This window comes from Babjeviella inositovora (genome assembly GCF_001661335.1).
Source record: "Babjeviella inositovora NRRL Y-12698 unplaced genomic scaffold BABINscaffold_12, whole genome shotgun sequence".
NCBI classification, from domain to species: domain Eukaryota; kingdom Fungi; phylum Ascomycota; class Pichiomycetes; order Serinales; genus Babjeviella; species Babjeviella inositovora.
In genome coordinates this window covers 156076-175218 of record NW_017566849.1, presented here as the reverse complement: position 1 = coordinate 175218, position 19143 = coordinate 156076, and the positions used below count along the sequence as shown (strand labels likewise).

Here is a 19143-nt window from a genome sequence, read left to right as displayed (position 1 = left end):
GGTCTAGCCGAAACTGTAGGGACGCGTCGCCGTTTTTTTTTCATGCGGCGGTGAGTTTACCCGGAGATACTTTTAGGTGGAACTCTGCGCCGGGGCTGTGGGGATACACCCTGGAGAATATCTGACCTTGGATTGAAGCAACAGTAGGGTAATTAAATGTTGAAAGGATATATTGCATTGTGATACTTTCAAACAATTGAACATAAGGATAGAGTTGACATGTTCAGTCGGTCAAGCCCTTAATTGGGATGTTAAATCCAGATATGGGAGTGAATATCACTGTGAATCTATACTTTACGTTATGGGGGCGAGAGAATACACACAAATGATTATCTGCATGCGACATACTGACGTATTAATTTAATACTGATTAGGAATGTATATCATAAATACCGTGGGTTAAACAGGAAATTCCACCCAATTGAAAAATTATACGGTTTGTGGTTTAAGAGATGTGCATTTCTGATATCCACCAAGCGGGCTCGGACATTCGTTTTTGTAATATCAATTCTGAACTACTCAATGAAAAACTGTAACCATAAAAAAAAAAAAAAAAAAAAAAAAAAGCTGTAGCTGAAACATTCTGTTTGAAATCATTCCTACAAGGTTAATCCATAAAGCCCATTCTCCATTTTGACGTTAAGCGTACGTGAGGCTGAATAAACCCACACCCAAATAAGGTCATTAAAACTCTTATTAATCGTCATCTGATACCTCCACTAATCCCTCTCTGACCAAAATATGCCGCGCCTCTCTTTGTCCACTAACCCACGCCCCGTGAACGCAGCCAGCCCCTTCCCCAATGGTGTGCTCTCCCGCAAACCTCACCCTGTTTAAACCTTCACTGAGCTGGACAATAATATCGGTGGGATCATTTCCGGGTTCTGCAGCAGAGTATGAGCCACGGGAAAAGGGATTCACGCTCCAGTCGCTCACGAGCACCTTTGTGGGTGGTGTAGCCGTAGACCCTGACGCCTGGGCAATTTGCTCCACCATCGGTTGGAGTAACGCCCACGCCTTTGTAGGATGCTGCTCAACATAGTTTGTCACAGGCGATTGAAGCAATGCAACCAACGTAGGAACCCCGTAGATGAGAGTCATGTTGAAGAAATTCACCGGCCATTCCCACGGCACGGGAATCTTGCCTTCGCTGACTAGGGCCGCAACACTCTTTTCCGCAGTTTTCACTAGCTCCCCCTGTACCAACTTCTGCACTGTAGCTTTGTCTGGATCAGCAAGGCAGAGAAACTTGTCTTCGCTCGGCCAGAAAGCCTCAGAAAACTCCAACACCACCTTTCCCAAAGACCCAAAGCTCATCTGCGAAAGGGCATCGGTGATGGCTTTAGGAAGCGAAGGAAACCACTTAATCCCGCCAGTTTCGGTTTCGGCCAATGAAAGCACACTCTGGGGGACGGTGACCACCACGTAATCTGCCTGCACCACTCCAGAGGAGGTATGCACCCTGACACCAGCGTGCGACCGCTCGATGCCAGTCACAATCTCCTGTAATTTTACGGATCTCTTGGGGATGGTATCCTCCAAGTCAGCGATAATCGTATCGTAGCCACTACCCATGTAGCTGTCCCGCCCCTGGTGGTCAATGATGGCGTACTTTGCGGACATCGACTGCCAGGCAATGCCGTGCCAGAGTTCGAGGTCTCGCACCAACTCCGGCACCAAGCGTACCTGGGTATCGGTGAGCAAGTCCCTTTGCTGGTGGATATATTCATACGCCATATTCTGCAACGAACGGTCGGGGGCATCAAGCGACTCAAAGAACCTGCTCTCGTTGAAACGGAGCATTTCCTTAAGCACCTGGGGAAGTTTATCGTTTCTGGAGACGGGCCCTGAGGAGGTTAAAATCATCGGTTCGTCATCGTTGTAGTGCAAGTAGTGGCTCTTCCTCCGGGACAGGTTGAACAAAGGATTTTCGAGCGTGTCGTGGAACCAGGAAGCACCCATATCGTATGGAGCGAGGCCCGACCGGTCGGTGAAGATGCGGCCACCCAAGCGGTCCCGCGCTTCAAGGAGAACTACCTCAATTCCATAGGAGGTGAGATCGGAGGCAGCCTTGAGCCCCGCAATCCCCCCGCCGATGATACAGACCTTGGTACGTATTTCAGACATGGTGAGGAAAGAAGGGAGAAGGGAGAAGGGAGAGGAAGGAGAAATATCTTGTATGTAGGGCTTAGATCACGTGAAAGTTGTATGCAGCAGAGGTCGGTCCCCTGGTTGAATACAAGGGCGATTTATGGAATGCTTATACGACCAAGAGGATTTAAACTGCAGCGTGATAGTATACTATTTGAGTAGTGAAATGTTTGTGGTTTAAGTGTGACTATGGTGTCGCAACTGGCCAGATTTTCTCAGGCTTGGAATATTATCACGGCCCTTTTTGAAATGCTAAGTTGATACAGAGAATGTCAGTATCTGGCTTACAATGGCTACCCAAAAGATCTTATAACAGAGAGAACCCATACTTAGGTGAGCCAAGGTTTATCACAATACATGTTTAATTCTCATTTACCGTATTAGCAAATACCAACAGTATAATCACGTGATTGACCAAATAGACGGGTTAAATGCCACGACGGCTGAAAATTCCATATAGAATTTAATTACAATAAAGATAAAAAAGGATTAAAAAGGATCAAAAGAGATTAAAAAGGATTTAAAAGGATTAAGAATGATTGTAAAATATGTAGCCAAACATTAGGTATAACAGTCCTTTATCATCCTACACGCTCTCACATGCTCGCTTACACCTGCACCTGATACGCATGCAATTAGCCCAAAAATCCCTGAAGCCTGAGATGCCAATGTTAGACAGTTTTACCAATGCAATAAAATGTATTTACTAAAATGTCAACACAAAGTTACAAAATACCTGGAAGCAGCCCGGGATATCTAAACAGGACCTGCCCCAACATTCATCCTAATTTACATACTCTTAGCTCGAACGCTCAGGCACGCGGCCATTCCAAAATTTACGCGTGCCAAAATTTTCATGCTTATCTTTCCGCCGGAAGAGTCATCAAAACGGCACAAAGCAACACGGGCCCTTTTCACGCCCCTTTTATGCTCCGCACCTTATTCAAACGAAACATGTCCATTAACCCGCTCCAGCAAAAGTGGCCGGCCCAGAAGGTCCGTCAGACCTTTTTGGAATACTTCCAGAACAAACAGCACACCTTTGTGCCGTCCTCCTCCGTCGTGCCGTTCGACGATCCAACCCTTCTCTTTGCCAACGCCGGGATGAACCAATATAAACCAATCTTCCTCGGGACCGTGGACCCGTCGTCCGACTTTTCTACTCTCAAGCGCGCGGTCAACTCGCAAAAGTGTATCCGCGCCGGTGGTAAGCACAACGATTTGGAAGACGTTGGCCGCGACTCGTACCACCACACCTTCTTTGAGATGTTGGGTAACTGGTCGTTCGGCGACTACTTCAAGCAAGAGACGATTGTCTGGTCCTGGGAGTTACTCACCGCCGTGTACGGCCTTCCAGCCGACCGCTTGTACGTGACCTACTTCGGCGGCGACGAGAAGCTTGGCTTGCCAGCGGACTTGGAGGCCAAGCAGATGTGGTTGGATGCCGGCGTGGCCGAGGACCACATTCTCCCGGGCAGTGCTGAGGACAACTTTTGGGAAATGGGCGACCAGGGTCCGTGTGGGCCATGCTCCGAGATCCACTTCGACAGAATCGGCGGCAGAAACGCGGCACACCTCGTCAACCAGGACGATCCAGACGTGTTGGAGATCTGGAACAACGTCTTCATGCAGTTCAACCGCGAGGCCGACGGCTCTTTGAGACCCTTGCCAGCCAAGCACATTGACACCGGGATGGGGTTCGAGAGATTGGTCTCCATCTTGCAGGACGTCAGATCCAACTACGACACCGACTGCTTCCAGCCGTTGTTTGCCCGGATCCAAGAGATCACCGGTGCCAGAGCCTACACCGGCCACTTCGGTGCCGAGGACGTCGACGGTATTGACACCGCCTACAGAGTGTTGGCCGACCACGTGAGAACCCTCACCTTTGCCATCGCCGACGGTGGTGTGCCAAACAACGAAGGTAGGGGCTATGTCTTGAGACGTATCCTTAGACGTGGTGCCCGTTACGCCAGAAAGTACATGGGCTACCCGATCGGCAAGTTCTTCTCGCAGTTAGTGCCAACCTTGGTCGAGCAGGTCCAAGACATTTTCCCCGAGGTTGCCAAGAACACTGCGGAAATCTTTGAGATTCTCGATGACGAGGAAGCCTCCTTCGCCAAGGCCCTCGACCGCGGTGAAAAGTTGTTCGAGCAGTACGCCGCCACCGCCGTGGCCTCCGCGTCCAAGACCCTTGCCGGGAAGGATGTGTGGAGATTGTACGACACCTACGGTTTCCCTGTTGATTTGACCAGATTGATGGCCGAGGAGGCGGGCTTGGAGATTGACGAAGCGGCCTTCGAAAAGGCGCGTTTGGAATCTTTGGAAGCCTCCAAGAAGGGTGGCAAGAACTCCAAGGGTGGTGAGTTGGTCAAGCTCGACGTTCACGCCTTGGCCGAGTTGGAATCCAACACTGCCGTGCCAAAGACCGACGACTCCTCCAAGTACGTCGCCACTTCCACTGACGCCACTATCGTTGCGCTTTACAACGGGAAGGAGTTTGTCAGTGAAATCTCGGGTGACGCGCAGTTTGGTGTTTTGTTGAACAAGACTCCGTTCTACGCCGAACAGGGTGGTCAGGAGTATGACACCGGGAAGATTGTCATCGACGGTGCCTCTCAGTTCGAGGTCGCCAACGTCCAGGTCTATGCCGGGTATGTGTTGCACACCGGTTCCTTGACCGAGGGGTCCTTGAAGGTTGGCGATGCCGTCATTGCCGAGTTTGACCTCGAGAGAAGATTATCCATCAAGAATAACCACACCGGCACCCACGTCCTCAACTACGCGTTGAGAGCCGTTCTCGGCAACGCTGTCGATCAGAGAGGGTCGCTCGTCTCCCAGGAGAAGTTGCGTTTCGATTTCACCCACAAGGCCGGGTTAGCCGTGTCAGAGGTTGAGAAGATCGAGGCCATCTCCAACGAGTACATTACCAAGAACTTGGGAGTCTTTTCCAAGGATGTTGCCTTGGAGGTTGCCAAGGGTATCACTGGGTTGAGAGCTGTCTTCGGTGAGACCTACCCTGACCCGGTCAGAGTCGTGTCCGTCGGTGTCCCAGTCGAGGATTTGTTGGCCAACCCGGCCAACGCCGAGTGGAATAACTACTCCATCGAGTTCTGCGGTGGTACTCACGTTGGTAAGACAGGCGAAATCAAGCACATGGTTCTTATCGAAGAGAACGGTATTGCCAAGGGTATCCGTCGTATCGTGGCGGTTTCCGGTAAGGAGGCTGCCGAGGTTCAGAGAATTGCCGCTGCGTTCGATGCTAGCTTGGATGCCGTGTCCAAGATGGTGTTTGGCGAAGCCAAGCAGACTGCGGTCAAGGAGTTGGGTGTCCAGTTGAACCAGTTGTCCATCTCCATTTTGGACAAGAATCAGTTGAAAACCAAGTTCGCGGCCGTTGACAAATCCATCAAGGATGAGGTCAAGGCTATCCAGAAGGCTGAATCCAAGTTGACTTTGGACACGGTCAAGAACCACTTTACCGTTGAGGGCACCGTCCCAGAGTACTTGGTGGCTCACATTCCAATTTCTGCCAACGCGAAGGCGCTCACCGAGGCGATCAACTTGATGAAGAAGGACAATAAGGAGAAGTCCATCTACTTGTTTGCAGGTGACAAAGCTACCGGTGGAAAGGTTGCCCATGGTTGTTACATCTCCGATGCGGCGATTGCCAAGGGTGTCGATGCTTCCAAGGTTGCCCAGTTTGCTGCTGGTTTTATCGGTGGCAGGGCTGGTGGTAAGGGCAACGTTGTCCAGGGTATGGGTGAAAACGTAGCGGGAATCGATGAGGCGGTGGCTGAGGTTGAAAAGTTGTTGAGCCAGAAGTTGACCATCTAAGTAACTTAATTTATGATTGTATATATTGGTTGTGTAGAGTGCAAAAGTATACGGTCACCGGGTTTGAGAGATTAACAGTAAGTTGAATGGGAAAGCGGGAAGATTGCAAAAACGATGTGTATTGGATAAGGATTATAGAATACGAGTAATTATAGGTGAAAGAATAAGAACCATTAACCCTGCAGCCGAGTGGAGAAGCTCAACTAGGTGAATAAAATCTATTTTAGGTCAAAAGAATGCCATACTCAATGGTTGAAGATAAACAAAGAGATGTCCTTAAATTGGTAACCCAATGGAAATTAGGCTCAAAAATGCTAGGGAAATAACGCAGGAGGAGACATTGAACAGTGGAAGATTTGAATTAATCCTGAAGGAAAGGCAAATAATAGCATCCATGTTCCCTTAAACCACAAGAACCAGGTTTATGAAGTTTTCACCTTGGTACTAACCATTTTGTCTTTAGGGTTAGTCATAGCTATCCGATTTAAGTCAGTATTGTTGTGCCGACTTAAGATTGAAGATTCCTCTTAATGGCGTAACTGGTACGGTATCACTATGAGAGAGTTTTATCGATCTCACAATGTGTCTTTTTTACAAATACAAGGATAAATCTCTCAGAAATGGCATCCACTCTTCTATAAATCCCGTCCTTGGCTTCAATTAATTGCTAGACTATCACATTTAAAAGCCTTCCTTTCCAAACCGTGTATCAACTTGAAATCGACTTTATCTACTCTCCATAATCCAAACGTTCTCCACCTTTCCTTTATTTTTCATTCTACGACATTTTATTGAACTATGACTAAGCTAAAACGCCGACAAAGAATACTTTTACAAACCCATGGCCTTTCTAACGTATCCTCTAATCTGTTGGTCGTACCCCTCCCTGTCGTCTCGCCACAACTTGCAGGCATCAATATTAGCCCCACTCTCACAGTTTGGCTCAGCAAGCATACTCACCACACTCAACAAGATCTTTTCGATGCTCTGGACCGGCGACCAACGCTCCTCGGGACGCTCGTACTGGTTCGGATCGTCGCCTGGAGAGTGCAAAATGCTGATACAGACGGTGCCGTCCTTGTAGATGTTTGGGTGGAGGAGTGCGGGGGTAAACTTGAGCGTAGGCGGGGCGAGCGGATAGTCCTTGGGGAACGTCATCGTTGCCGGGAACACGCCGTTTTCGTATGGCGTGTCTGTCGGGCCCTCGAGGTAGCACTCCCAGACAAAGAGGTTATCTTCGTCGAGCGGTCCGGCCACGATTCCTGGCGGCGGATCGCGCGCAAGCTGCTGGTATTCCTTAAGTAAGCGGCGCTGGGCGGTTGAACGGGGTGGCATCTGATGAGTGGGTATGGAAGGGTAGGGTACAGCTGTGAGGTGTTAAAAGTTCAAGATAAGGTGTCGCCTGATCGGAAAGATGTGTGCAGGATGTAGACCAGGCTGCCCTGATCGGAAGGCTTCGATGTAAACTGGGAGACAATGATGATACAAAGAGTCGGCAAGTAAAAAAACAAGAAATAACTATTCTTTGTTTTACAGAAGGGTACACCTAAGATGGAAAAATATTTGATACTACGAAGTGAGGGTGAGCCGTGCCATTGATTAATTTGTAGCCAGCGGTACCATCAGTACTTGGCTCCGGAGTATGTCCACAGACGTATCCCATCTAACCGCTTCTATGGCTGGTGTAATCCACAGTGACAAATGAATAAACCACTTATAGATTATTACACTAGCAATATCACCTAAACAGTAAATTCTCAACTCTTACGAACATGCCACGTTGAATCAAACCTAACTATACCATATTCATTTCTAACCCTCTTTTGGTTCTTGTAATTTAAAAGAAAACTACCCAGTACTTATTAAATCAGCTCACTCATCATTCATTTCGTCGTCGGTGATGCCCATGACATCGTCGCGGAACCGGTTGTCGTCTGCCTCACCGCCCCGCAACAACCGGGTCATCTCATTATTGCGTTTGATCGCGTAGTTCTCGCATTTTTTTATGGTCCCACTGACCCGAGCCACCCTCATTACCACATCGTTGTCGTGAAGCCGATTGATCATCATGAGCGCGGCGCACACAATGCGATAGGCGCTGCGTCCCACACGGATGATTCCGGTGGATGTTTTGTTGGAAAAATATTTCAATGTGAGCGATATTCCGGACGTTCCGGCCCCAAAGTCTCCAAAAAACTCCTGGATAATCCCCCGCAACGTGTTTATTAGAATTTTCTGGTTGATATTCTGCGGGCTTGGCTGGTGGAGCACAAGCATCGCGTCTCTCTGCGAGGCATACCCGGGTGACATGCTGTCCGGGTAGAGGATGTCGAACAAAATGTATCTCGTCTTGAGTCTGACCATGATGTGGGGTTTGATCGAATGTAGAGTTTGATCAAATATGGTTAACTGGAGTCTACATGAATGGTTTATGCGATGAGGAAGTGCGGTAACCACAAAAACTTTCAGGCATTTTTATATACAGGCTACATATACCCTCTGAATGCTTTATGGCGCTAACGCAAATCCGTCTGTACTTGACATAGATATTTTATCAGACCTACGATAAACAATCCAGATTATCTCTATCTGTCATATTCCTGAGCTTACATACAACTTGACGTTCCACGTGCCAAAGATACACTGTTCTCCCGAAAGCATTAAGGCCATCCGTACTCCGAGAGCCTTCAACGTCAATTTCAAACCAACAGGCTGCTATATCGCTGCGTAGACGAAGAGAGCTTCATTTCACGCCTGACCATCTTCTGTCTCAATTTTTAACCACACTTTGCTTTATCCAACTTCTTTGCTTAGCCAATATATCATCTTACTATGAGATCCCACGAGCCGTACCAACGACCACCGCGTGATGTCATTGCTGCCACAACGCTCGCCACCCGGGCGGGGCTTCAAAAAATCATCGATGCCAAGATGGGAAACACCCCTATGGCTGAAAATGCCAGCACATATGTGAAGTACTCCTCCAATAGCCTCGCCAGCTCAACCACCAACGAACGGATCATCAAGATCCAGGATATCCAGGAAGACCCGATGCTTCCGCCCAAGCACCAGCTTCGAAAAAACCGCCACCGCGACCCCTCACCACCAGCGCCGGTTTTGCGAGAAGCGATCAAGCCTGCAACGGCCGAGGAGCAGAAACAGTGGCGGATTCCGTCGGCTGTGTCGCACTGGAAGAACCCGTTGGGCTTCACTGTCAGCATCGAACAGCGCCTCGCAGCGAACAACGGTGGGACGTTGGAGAGGTCCCAGGCAGAGCTCAACAATACCAACTTTGCGAACCTTGCGGAAGCATTGTCCGATGCCGACAGGGAGGCCAGAGAGGGGATCAAGATCCGGTCGCAGTTGCAGCACCAGAGGCTCGAGCTAGAACAGCGTGAAAAGGAGCAGCGGTTGCGGGAGTTGGCTGACCGTGCCAGACAGGAGAAGCGGGTCAGAACGAAGGAAGATGACGATAAACAGGACCAGGCGCAGAGGAGAGAGCAGATCCATATTGAGAGACGTAAGCAGGCCGAAAAGGAACTCCGGTTGTCACGGATGGGGAGTGAGCAGCGGGTTCGCCAGCTAGCGCGGGACACCAACAGAGATATCTCCGATAAGGTCGCGCTTGGGGTAGCCAAGGCCACAGGTGAGACAAAGACGATGGAGCTGGCGTTTGATCTGCGCTTGTTTTCCAAGGCTGCGGGAAGTAACGCGGTGCACAGTGAGGACCAGGTATACGACGCTCCGTTGTTTGCGGGCCAGGAAGCCGTTAGTCACATCTACCGGCCGAAGGCTAGCGAGGACGACGCCGGTGGATTTGCCGATGAGAGCCGCTTTGAGGGCTTGGGGAAGGCCAAGAAGCTGTTTCTGGGAGTCGAAGAAAAAAAGGGGCCTGTGGAGTTTGAACGAGATGTATAACGTGACTGAGGGGTTATTAAACGGTTTAATGATGTAAGGTAGTTTTAATATCATAATTGACATGTCGTTAATATCAAAATTATCATGTCATTTTTAATATCAAAATTAACATCCCATACATCTACTAACGGTTATAGATACCATTTGGGCTGTATTTTGATACTGTTTAGACCGCAGGATTTGAGATATCAAGTGGTATGTAGCGGACAAAAAAGGCCACCAATAGTACATACACCCACCTAAAATGGCCTCGCCATCTAACTCACCCAATAAACGTATAGTAAATCGTAAATTCTAAATACAGACATAAATACCCGCCAAGCCAGCTTAGGCCTGGTTCTTCAAGGCTCTTCTGGTTCTGACGGCCTGGGCCAACTCTTGCAACATGACAACGGTATCTTCCCAGGAGACACAGGCATCGGTGATGGAGACACCGTACTTCAAACCTTTTTTGCCCTCGGCTGGCACTTTCTGGTTACCCTCGTTGATGTTGGACTCGATCATGAGACCGATGACTTTATCTTCACCAGCGGCGATCTGCTGTGCGACGGCAGAACAGACCTTTGGCTGGTTGCGGTAGTCCTTGTTGGAGTTACCGTGGGAACAGTCCACCATCAAGACCCCATTTTCTGGCAACTTGGCCTTGGCGGCAGCGACAGACTCAGCGTCGTAGTTGGTGCCCTTCTTGCCACCTCTCAAGATGACGAAACAGGAGTCGTTCCCCTTGGTCGTAGTGATGGCAGCGACACCGTGCTTGGTGACACCCATGAAGTGGTGGCCGGACGAGGCAGCCTGGACCGCGTCCAAGGCAACGTCAAGCGAGCCGTCGGTACCGTTCTTGAACCCGATCGGGAAAGAAAGACCGGAGGCCAACTCACGGTGCAACTGCGACTCGGTGGTTCTGGCACCAATGGCGCCGAAGGACAACAAGTCCGCGAGGTACTGCGGAGAAATGGTGTCCAACATCTCAGAGGCGATAGGCACCCCGGCGTCGGTCAACTCGACAAACAATCTTCTGGACAACTTCAACCCCTTGTTAATGTTGAAGGAGTCATCCACATCCGGATCGTTGATCAACCCCTTCCAGCCAACGGTGGTTCTTGGCTTCTCGAGGTACGCTCTCATCACGATGACAAGGTCCTGTTCCAACTCAACTGCCAACTTCTTTAATCTGCCGGCGTATTCAAGCGCAAGGTCCAAGTCATGGATGGAGCATGGGCCCACCACGACCAAACAACGGTCGTCTTTCAAGGAGACAATGTTGCAAGCCTCCTTTCTGCCCTTTACCACGGTTCTCAAGCTCTGCGCCGTGGCTGGGACCTCCTGCTGCAAAAGCGCCGGTGAGACCAACGGGTCGTAGCCCAAGATGCGGACATCGTCGTAGTCGTCTAAGCTAGGGGTCTTGGTGCCATCATGGCGGAACATAGGAGCGGACATTGTAATCGGTGGGGATTAATCGGATAAGTATATAACCGCAGAAGACAGGTGGTTTATATAAGTGAAAGTTTTTCAGGCTAGCCTCCAGAGGCGCTTATGCAGGAGGTCTTGGCCGAGGATTTTTTTTTCTGACTCATATGTCTCTGAAAATACCGCGGCGTCCTGCAGAAAGATGTGTCATCGGTCATATATGTTTAGAGGCCACGTGCGTAGCACCGTCTCGGTCTGGAGCCCGGCACGATTTCGGCCTCTATGAGCCGGTCGTACATCACGTGATTGAAGAAATGACTTTGCGGAGTCGTAAATTGTTGTGGTGAACGAGCCAGACACGGGAACTTACTGTGGCATCTGCCAAGACCTACAGCTGTCAGGTAAAATCCACCGGGGAAGTTTGCATCTCGGATTGGTCCTAGATGGTGGTCACTTGTGCGGAGATAGAAATATGGGTATAAAGATGGAAGGCTCAGATTTTAGTGGATCGAAGCCTAGGCGGATAAATTAAAAGCAGAAAAAAGCAGAGCCTTAACAGTGACGAAGAGCAGACGGAATTCCAACACGGTTAACTCCGCACATCGTTGGATGTTTCTCTGTACTGTACTTTTCACTCAGTAGCGGGGAAACTAGCTGTGTGTTATATACACTACTCAGGAGTCACATGTGCTTCTAGGAATATGCCACGGCTATGCACGTCGCCGACACTTGGACGCCATTAGCGACTCACAGCAATGGGTTAGACTGGAAGAAAGTGAGTGAAAAAAAAAACTCCAGACAAATACATCTACCAGGGGAGGTAGTAGGTTATCGAAAATGAAAGAATTGTGAATATCCTTTAGCACTGACCAGTGAGTATAGCTGTGGGTTTGTTGAGAAAAAGTCATAATTCAATCCGTGTGCATTTGCATACAAATTAGCTGATAGAAATTTGTATCCTATTCAAAGGCAACTACGCTTGTAGCCCATCAATAATACGTGAATTAAACAATAACAGTAAGCAATATATATATAACCACCAATCTAACCGGATACTGACGTTTATCCGTCTAGAACTCGGTGTGGGACGGTGGAGGAACACTTGGCCGGCTGTATTGCACGCCAGTGTCGGTGACACTAGTGATGCCATTCACATTGTTTGTTTCACCTGGGAAGCCATAACTATTCCCAGCATTGTTATTGGCATTAATCGCCGACTTGTTGTCGTAAGTGCCGGCCTTACCATAGTAGTCAGAGTTATCACCATCTGTCCTGTGCTGAGCAGTGGCCGGGTATTCTGGGGACCCATTGTTCATGTTACCGGCACCATACTCAGTGTTGGAATATTGATTGTAGGTACCCTGGGGGCCATTATTCATGTTACTAGCACCATATTCGGTGTTGGGATATTGGTTGTAGGCGCCCTGGGGGCCGTAGGCTTGTGAGGGATCGGTTTGGTACATCTCGGGGGCGTTTGGTGGGTAGAAAGAGGCACCAGTGCCGTTGTTCTGCTGGGCAGCCAACCTTCTTTTTCTCATCATCCACACTGCGAAGAAGCTGATGGGGACGAGAAGCAACAATAATAGTAACCAACGCCATGTGTACCACAGCGAGTTGTAGTTAGCTGAAACCTGTTAGTGACTATACCTTGGGGCTCATTGGTAATACTTACTGTAGTAAATGAATCTCTTTACCAATCCCTCAGAGGTTCTAAAAATCTCTTCTCTTTTGATATTTTGGATAAACATGTTAGGTATGAGCCAAGTTAGAAAAACCCTTACTATTGAAGATACGAGTGCTGGGGTAGTCTTATATAGTTTCCGGTGAAATGGCAGAAATGCATGCCAAGAGTTTTCTGTGCAAGAAACCCTTGGCATGCATCACCATAGAGTGATCGGCTGTGCTGCCTGGACAGAAAATTCATGCTTGGGAAGCAGAATCATGCATAGAGTGGGTGACAGTCTACGAAGACGCCGTGCATGGCATAGGCGGTGGTGCAGTCTATAGCAGAGAATGTGGCTCTGAGCTCGGCTTGTATGCTACGAGGATGAATTCGGGTAGTATGGTGGGTGAGATACGCCATTTGTATAATCTGTTGACTGAAACCAAGTTGGCCTTTATCAACAAAAATTCAAGCTTTGCCGATGCTAGAAATAGTAAATGGGGCGAGATACGTCAGTACGTCGTTCTTGCAGGTTTGTGCGTTAAAGGGTATCACACCGTGCGTCAGACACTCCTCGGCTCGCCGGACCTTCCCCCTCATCTAGAATGGCGTAATACAATAGTCCTTATGATCAAAGGTTATGACACTCTCGATCTTTTGATCATCTAGCGCATATAGTAGCCAAAAGTCCACCTATGAATAATATCTACTAACACCAAACGCTCAGTATTTGTCTAGGGTTAACAATAACGTGACAAGTCAGGATCCAGCTTTACGGATTAAGCCAGGATAGAGCATTCTTCCTTACGTACGTGTTAGGGCACCAATAATGTTGAAATTATGGCCAGGCTGAATTTCCTCACCTGTAAGACACATGACTCAAAACTTTATACGTCGTTTACCCAACCAGATCTACGTTGCAAAACCTACATCTGGCTTTTAGTAAACTTCTATCATGCAATGACAGGAAAAGGGAAATGCTTTCTTTAAAGTACCCTGGATGGTTTCAACATCTCAGTCGATGCACCTCTACTGATACCATCGACCTGGCTCAACCTCGCACCTACTGCTGAACCAACCTCAATCTCCGATCCAACTCGTCCACCAAATTCAGCTTCTCATGGCCCATCAATGCCGAGTCCATCGGCCGCCCCTGGAACAAGCTGGCGGCCCTATCCGGCGACGTACCTCTGGACTTGATAAAATCATCGCCTACATCAAAGTAGCCGTACCCACCGAGCAACAAGTTCAAATACGTCTGGCTCTGCACACCGGGGGTAGCCAGGCCTTCACGAACGTCCTTCTGGGTCGGCGGAGGCGCCGTCTTACGGCCACGGGATCGGTCATTCTGCTCGCGGATACGCTCGGCTAAATCAGCCTTGATGGCAGCAATTTCCTCGGCCTCCGCGCGCTCGCGATCCTCTTCTGAAACTGACGGCTTCATCGCAGCAGCCTTGATAACGACAGGAACGGCGGTCGGAACAGCAGCCTCGGACGCGACCTGCGCGAATACGTTCTCGATCTCCATCAAGTAGTTATACAAGGTGTCCACAAACCGAGCGGTCTGACGGTGCTTGGAGGACACACACACAGTGAGTGACTCGTCCTTCAAGATGTAAGCGATCCCGAATCCGTTAGCCGACACGGGGCCAAACCCGAAGTTCTTCAAGGCCGGGTTACCGCAATTAGAGGTGGAAATGATTGTATTGTTCAACCTCTCCCATCCCTTGTCCGCAAAGATCAGCGGCATACGTGACAAGAGGTCGGCGGAGTCGTAGATTGTCGCGGTAGATGATCCAGACATGGGGGTTTCCGACTCCTTGATACCCAAATCGAGCTCCTCTCTCTCTCCAGAGGGCGACGCAAGGGGGTCGTAGTACTTCTTCCAGATGCAGTACAACGCGTACAAGTGGCGGTCCGCGCCCAAACCCTTTGCGCACGCGCTGGTGGTCTTGGAGTGCTTCGCAGCAGCTGCCTGCAAAAGCGTTGTCTTGTCCTTGTTCGAGACATTTCCAGAAAAGAACTTTCGGACAAACAAGTTGGATTCCTCGGAAACCGTTCGGATGGCCTCGGTTCTCCCGTGGTGGAACAACTTGGTCATGGCTGGCTCGTAGGTGCACTCAACCTTTCCGTACAACGCATAGTACGTTGCCTGGTAGGCCATCTGGATGAACGCATCTGGGGAACAGGCAAACCTCTTTTTAATCGTGTTTGATCCGTAGTTCTTGAATTCTAGCACCTGGAACTCGTTTTGCTGGATCAAATCGGACAATCTGGTCTCTCCGAATCTGAGCGCGAGCGAGATCTCACCCGCGCTCTGGCTACCCAACTGCCACTCCAATTTTCGCGGAATGGTGATGACATTTTCGCCAAACGACTCCGGCGTTCTGGTGGCTGGATCTGGCGATTCGGTCTTCCACAACGACGGCGAATTCCCGTTAATCTGCCTCGCAAACGTCAAAATCGAGTCTGTGTAGATATCGCCGACAAACCTGAGAACCGTGTGGCCGTCCACAGCCGTGTGCTCAAAGTTAACCCCGACCTTGGCGTTTTTTGTCACGATCAACTGCAATTTGTCGTACCACCTGTTGGTACAGGTCCCCACCTGCACGCCCTTTTCCAACACCGACAACCCGCACAACATGTTGGTGGAGATTTCATCCAACTCCGTGAGCTCCACGTCGTCCAAGCACACCACAAACAACGCACGGTCGATCTTGTCCAAGATCACGCGATTCGCCTCGGACTCCCGTAACGATCCACGCAACTTGGCCCACACGGAGCGCGTTTCGGTGGTCAAGACACCCAACGCACGCTGCGCAACCTGGTCGATCGGCGTACGCGCAGCATCTTCCACGATCGACCGGTAGTTCAAAACTAAATCGTTTTCCGTCATGATGAGGTCGTTGTTGTGGTCCAACACGTCGAACCAGTACATCTGCGACTTTGCCATCACCACTACGTGACGCGACTGCTCGTCGATCGTAATGTGGCAGCCCTCGTTCGCGCGCGCGGTTGGAATGCGCGCCGCGCCAAACAACTTCGTATACTGATACATGCACATCGGAATCTTGCCACGCACCATGTCCGGCGCCAACTCCTCGCGGCGCAAGCTGCGGATAAAGTTGAGCGAGGAAATCGTAAGCGACGCCGCACGCTTTACCTGCGACGTGTTGTAGAGCGGGCGCGGGTCGTCCTCCAAGAGAAAAAACGGGTTTAAATTCAAAACCACCGGGGAGTCATAGTTGAGATAGGATTCGTACCAGAACTTTTCAATATACGACTCCTGGGTCTTGTCGTATTGCACCAAGTTGTCGTTCAACGTCGGTCCCACCGGGCCGTTCACAAAGTCCGCAACTGCCTGCTTTGTCGCCTCGTGCTCCTGCTGCCCCTGGAGAGGCTTCAAGTACAGCAAGTAGCTGTTGCACGTATCCTTGAGCGACGGGATGGGCAATTTCGGGACGTCCTTCTGAAATGCAAATGTCGATGCCATGGAGTTGTAGTTGTAGTAGATGGAGCGGGAAGGAAAAATGGGGGTATGACGAATTCTGGGGGTCTTTCTAAGGCGAAACAACGTGGGAGGTTGACTCGTCTGGGTATTTATGCAAGATGAAGAAGAGGGCGAAGACATTTGTCAGGGTAGAGCCGAGCTTTAATATAACCCACGAGCTCGATAAGGTCTGCGTCACACACCCGGATGGGCGGGCGTGGTGCGCCACACATTAGCCGCATGTCTAGGCATAATCTCCCAGGGTAGGCATGGTGTGTGGCGCTGGTCACCCCTCCGCTTGTCCCGCTTGTCCACACATCGTGACCCCTCCCTCGCACAGAGGGAAACTCGAGCATGCCTTATTAACTCACATAAACAGGCTAAAGAAATTATGGCAATATGATTGGATAGTCGCCCAACAGTCTCTGGGACATGAGTTTATAATGGTCACCAGCTGGTTTGTTTCCGGATCTCTGGAGGGCATCCGGTTGTCCACTTTTTGCACCTTTGGGTCATGCTTTCATAATACATGCGCATGTATCAGACAGTTAGATCTGAAGCGGTTGGAACAATACACCCATATCCCCTGTATGCTCTCCGGCTCATCACGTATTTTATTGGTAGTGAGCCTGAAAAAATAAAAATGGCACATTGACAAAGGCAATCCTATTGATTCAGAGAGACTGCCTATATTATCAATACCGCTGGTCCGCAGCAATATTTCCCCCATGTTTGCTACTCCGTTTCTGAGGCATTTTTATGTCCGTGCAAGGTCGTAAATCCACAACCGGGGTTGGAGGTTTGGTCTCCTTTGGTTCTTTATTCCTGTATGATCCAAACTTAAAGTAAGCTGAAGACCCCTCGAGAGGCTTATTCTCTTGTTGACCTCGAGGTTTTCTCTACCTGTGGTTGAAAGATTAGAAGCTATTGCCAATAAAAACAAACATTAGAATGGTTTTGGGGGTCTATTCTAAGCATACTGAGTCTGGCTTGATTACCACTGGAACTGGCCTACCAGTGTCAGCGCCCTTCGCTAGTCGACTGGCGGCATTCTACCTAATTTACAATTCCTGATAGTGGTATAGAACTGGTTCTGGACACCTGCATCATTGTTAACGGCACTCCCATCGTTCCAGATCTGTGTTGTTATTTTCTGCCTTAGCCATCCATGCAATTGGTCCACAAGGCACGCGTGAAGGCGTCATTGAGGTTGGTCAACCACAGTAGAGGCAAGCATTCACACATTGGGATGTGTATATCGACATGACTTTCGGCTATTTTCGAAATGAGGAAAATTGATGACCACGTTTCACGGAAAGGGTAGTTCCGAATTAAAGTATCGTCGCGTGGGTTGTTCGCAGTTGTCACTATCCCGGCTATTTTCAAAAGTGGTAACATCTCACCGCAGATCAATATGGGGCATCCGGTTTGGAGTGCTTTCACGTGGGCTATTTACCCTATATTCTCGGGCACATTTGGAAAGTGCATGACTCACACTGTTTGGCTGGGGTGTATTTCCAATACATTATTTTGAAAATCTGGCCTGCAACCCTCTGAAACGGTTCAAACTGAAGGTTTAGTATTGATTTTCTAATCATGATTGTTAGCTTATCTCACCGTGCCAGTCAATATGGCCTACAGCATGGAAATTCCCCGTCCCAGAACCAAGATTGTATGTTATACAGGTTAGCCATTGAACCTTCGATTGCACATTTCTACTCCGAAGTGAAGAAAGGAGTTTGGAAATTGTTGGAGGGCTTGGCAAGGTCTGACATGCTTCTAGTGCTGGCCATGAGATGGAGACCCCAAAAAGGGATCTGGGAGAGGTTATACACCGTAGAGCTCACTCATAATCTTACCAATTCAATACAGCTAAAGCATCTCTGAGCGCAGGATTAGGTGTCCAGGTTCCAGATAGGACCTGCACGAGTATAGCATCGATTTCCAAAATCAAGACTAGAGATTCATGATTTCATCAAGGTTTCGAAGTGGTTCGAACAATGAAGTTGAAACAAACAGAATAGCGGTAACAAACTTAGATGAGGACACCATTAGGTTAAATGTCTGCTGCCATTTCTTGCGTGGAATTGGCTTGTAGGACGCCTGAGGCGAGCCGCGGCATTGGGCGAGCCAAGGCGTGACACGGTGTTTCAGCCTCCAAGAAAAGCTTACCCGGGGTCAGATGAAGGATGCTAGCAAATCAATCTTACCGCATAAACCTCCCAAATTGACACCTTTCTCATTTATTAGCGACTAATTTATTGCCCAGTCTATACCTCGGTTGTACTTTAGTGCATGCACGTGTCACCGGATAAACTGAGGCAGATGCGCGTCACTGACATGTTTGTTTGTGGAGCGGACCCGGTGCGGCCCTTGCCGGGATGCACCCAATCTCTTATCGATAGAGGCGCGCGCACGTTCTTATCAATTCGAGTATGCCAAACCGATTAGGCATGCATTGTTTTGCGGAGACGCCAGTCCGAGGCTTCCACAAGGAGCAACTAGAGACGCGTTTGTTGTTGTTTTCGTGAGTCCTTAAATATCCCCCGATTCCCACCAAAAAAGTTGGTGTAACATTGAAAGTAAAATCAACTTACAAACCAACTTACAAATCAACTTACAAATCAACTTACAAATCTAACGCGTCTCATTCACACCTCTGAGGTTACGCACGAAC

General features: G+C 49.2%; 9 protein-coding genes across 9 annotated transcripts; 3 read left to right on the top strand and 6 right to left on the bottom strand.

Moving 5' to 3' along the window:
- Positions 1-696: 696 nt before the first annotated feature.
- Positions 697-2127, bottom strand: BABINDRAFT_40283 (flavin monoamine oxidase family protein; the record flags this gene model as incomplete). Its single annotated transcript, XM_019131962.1, has 2 exons — positions 697-1140; positions 1204-2127. The coding sequence occupies 2 exons, from the start codon at positions 2125-2127 to the stop codon at positions 697-699; spliced, it is 1368 nt and encodes a 455-aa protein (XP_018983323.1).
- A 732-nt stretch (positions 2128-2859) lies between these two features.
- On the top strand, positions 2860-6087 carry ALA1 (alanine--tRNA ligase; the record flags this gene model as incomplete). Its single annotated transcript, XM_019129684.1, has 1 exon — positions 2860-6087. One exon carries the CDS (start codon positions 2863-2865, stop codon positions 5986-5988), a length of 3126 nt encoding a protein of 1041 aa, XP_018983322.1. The 3' UTR covers positions 5989-6087.
- Positions 6088-6752: 665 nt separating this feature from the next.
- BABINDRAFT_163043 (E2 ubiquitin-conjugating protein) lies at positions 6753-7352 on the bottom strand. The gene has a single exon (XM_019129683.1). The coding sequence runs from the start codon at positions 7321-7323 to the stop codon at positions 6820-6822; it is 504 nt and encodes a 167-aa protein (XP_018983321.1). The 5' UTR covers positions 7324-7352; the 3' UTR covers positions 6753-6819.
- Positions 7353-7732: 380 nt separating this feature from the next.
- Positions 7733-8372, bottom strand: BABINDRAFT_163042 (RNA-binding protein). Its single transcript, XM_019129682.1, has one exon. It carries the CDS (start codon positions 8350-8352, stop codon positions 7861-7863), a length of 492 nt encoding a protein of 163 aa, XP_018983320.1. The 5' UTR covers positions 8353-8372; the 3' UTR covers positions 7733-7860.
- A 173-nt stretch (positions 8373-8545) lies between these two features.
- PRP45 (mRNA splicing protein) lies at positions 8546-10021 on the top strand. Its single transcript, XM_019129681.1, has one exon. It carries the CDS (start codon positions 8821-8823, stop codon positions 9904-9906), a length of 1086 nt encoding a protein of 361 aa, XP_018983319.1. The 5' UTR covers positions 8546-8820; the 3' UTR covers positions 9907-10021.
- Positions 9903-10191, top strand: BABINDRAFT_91160 (uncharacterized protein). The gene has a single exon (XM_019132914.1). The coding sequence runs from the start codon at positions 9991-9993 to the stop codon at positions 10147-10149; it is 159 nt and encodes a 52-aa protein (XP_018983318.1). The 5' UTR covers positions 9903-9990; the 3' UTR covers positions 10150-10191.
- A 42-nt stretch (positions 10192-10233) lies between these two features.
- ARO4 (3-deoxy-7-phosphoheptulonate synthase) lies at positions 10234-11331 on the bottom strand (the record flags this gene model as incomplete). Its single annotated transcript, XM_019132465.1, has 1 exon — positions 10234-11331. The coding sequence occupies one exon, from the start codon at positions 11329-11331 to the stop codon at positions 10234-10236; it is 1098 nt and encodes a 365-aa protein (XP_018983317.1).
- A 970-nt stretch (positions 11332-12301) lies between these two features.
- Positions 12302-13109, bottom strand: BABINDRAFT_177583 (uncharacterized protein). Its single transcript, XM_019131038.1, has 2 exons — positions 12986-13109; positions 12302-12937 (listed from the first exon to the last, which is right to left on the bottom strand). The coding sequence occupies exons 1-2, from the start codon at positions 13059-13061 to the stop codon at positions 12384-12386; spliced, it is 630 nt and encodes a 209-aa protein (XP_018983316.1). The 5' UTR covers positions 13062-13109; the 3' UTR covers positions 12302-12383.
- A 930-nt stretch (positions 13110-14039) lies between these two features.
- CTN1 (carnitine O-acetyltransferase) lies at positions 14040-16469 on the bottom strand (the record flags this gene model as incomplete). Its single annotated transcript, XM_019131967.1, has 2 exons — positions 14040-14279; positions 14442-16469. 2 exons carry the CDS (start codon positions 16467-16469, stop codon positions 14040-14042), a joined length of 2268 nt encoding a protein of 755 aa, XP_018983315.1.
- Between the last annotated feature and the right edge of the window lie 2674 nt (positions 16470-19143).

Coding starts and splice junctions, on each gene's coding strand:
- BABINDRAFT_163043 (XM_019129683.1), bottom strand. CDS start 7,323: ATGCCACCCCGTTCAACCGCCCAGCGCCGCTTACTTAAGGAATACCAG.
- BABINDRAFT_91160 (XM_019132914.1), top strand. CDS start 9,991: ATGTCATTTTTAATATCAAAATTAACATCCCATACATCTACTAACGGT.
- BABINDRAFT_177583 (XM_019131038.1), bottom strand. CDS start 13,061: ATGTTTATCCAAAATATCAAAAGAGAAGAGATTTTTAGAACCTCTGAG. Junction 12,938..12,985: donor AAAGAGATTCATTTACTACA/GTAAGTATTACC, acceptor AACAGGTTTCAG/CTAACTACAACTCGCTGTGG.
- PRP45 (XM_019129681.1), top strand. CDS start 8,821: ATGAGATCCCACGAGCCGTACCAACGACCACCGCGTGATGTCATTGCT.
- BABINDRAFT_163042 (XM_019129682.1), bottom strand. CDS start 8,352: ATGGTCAGACTCAAGACGAGATACATTTTGTTCGACATCCTCTACCCG.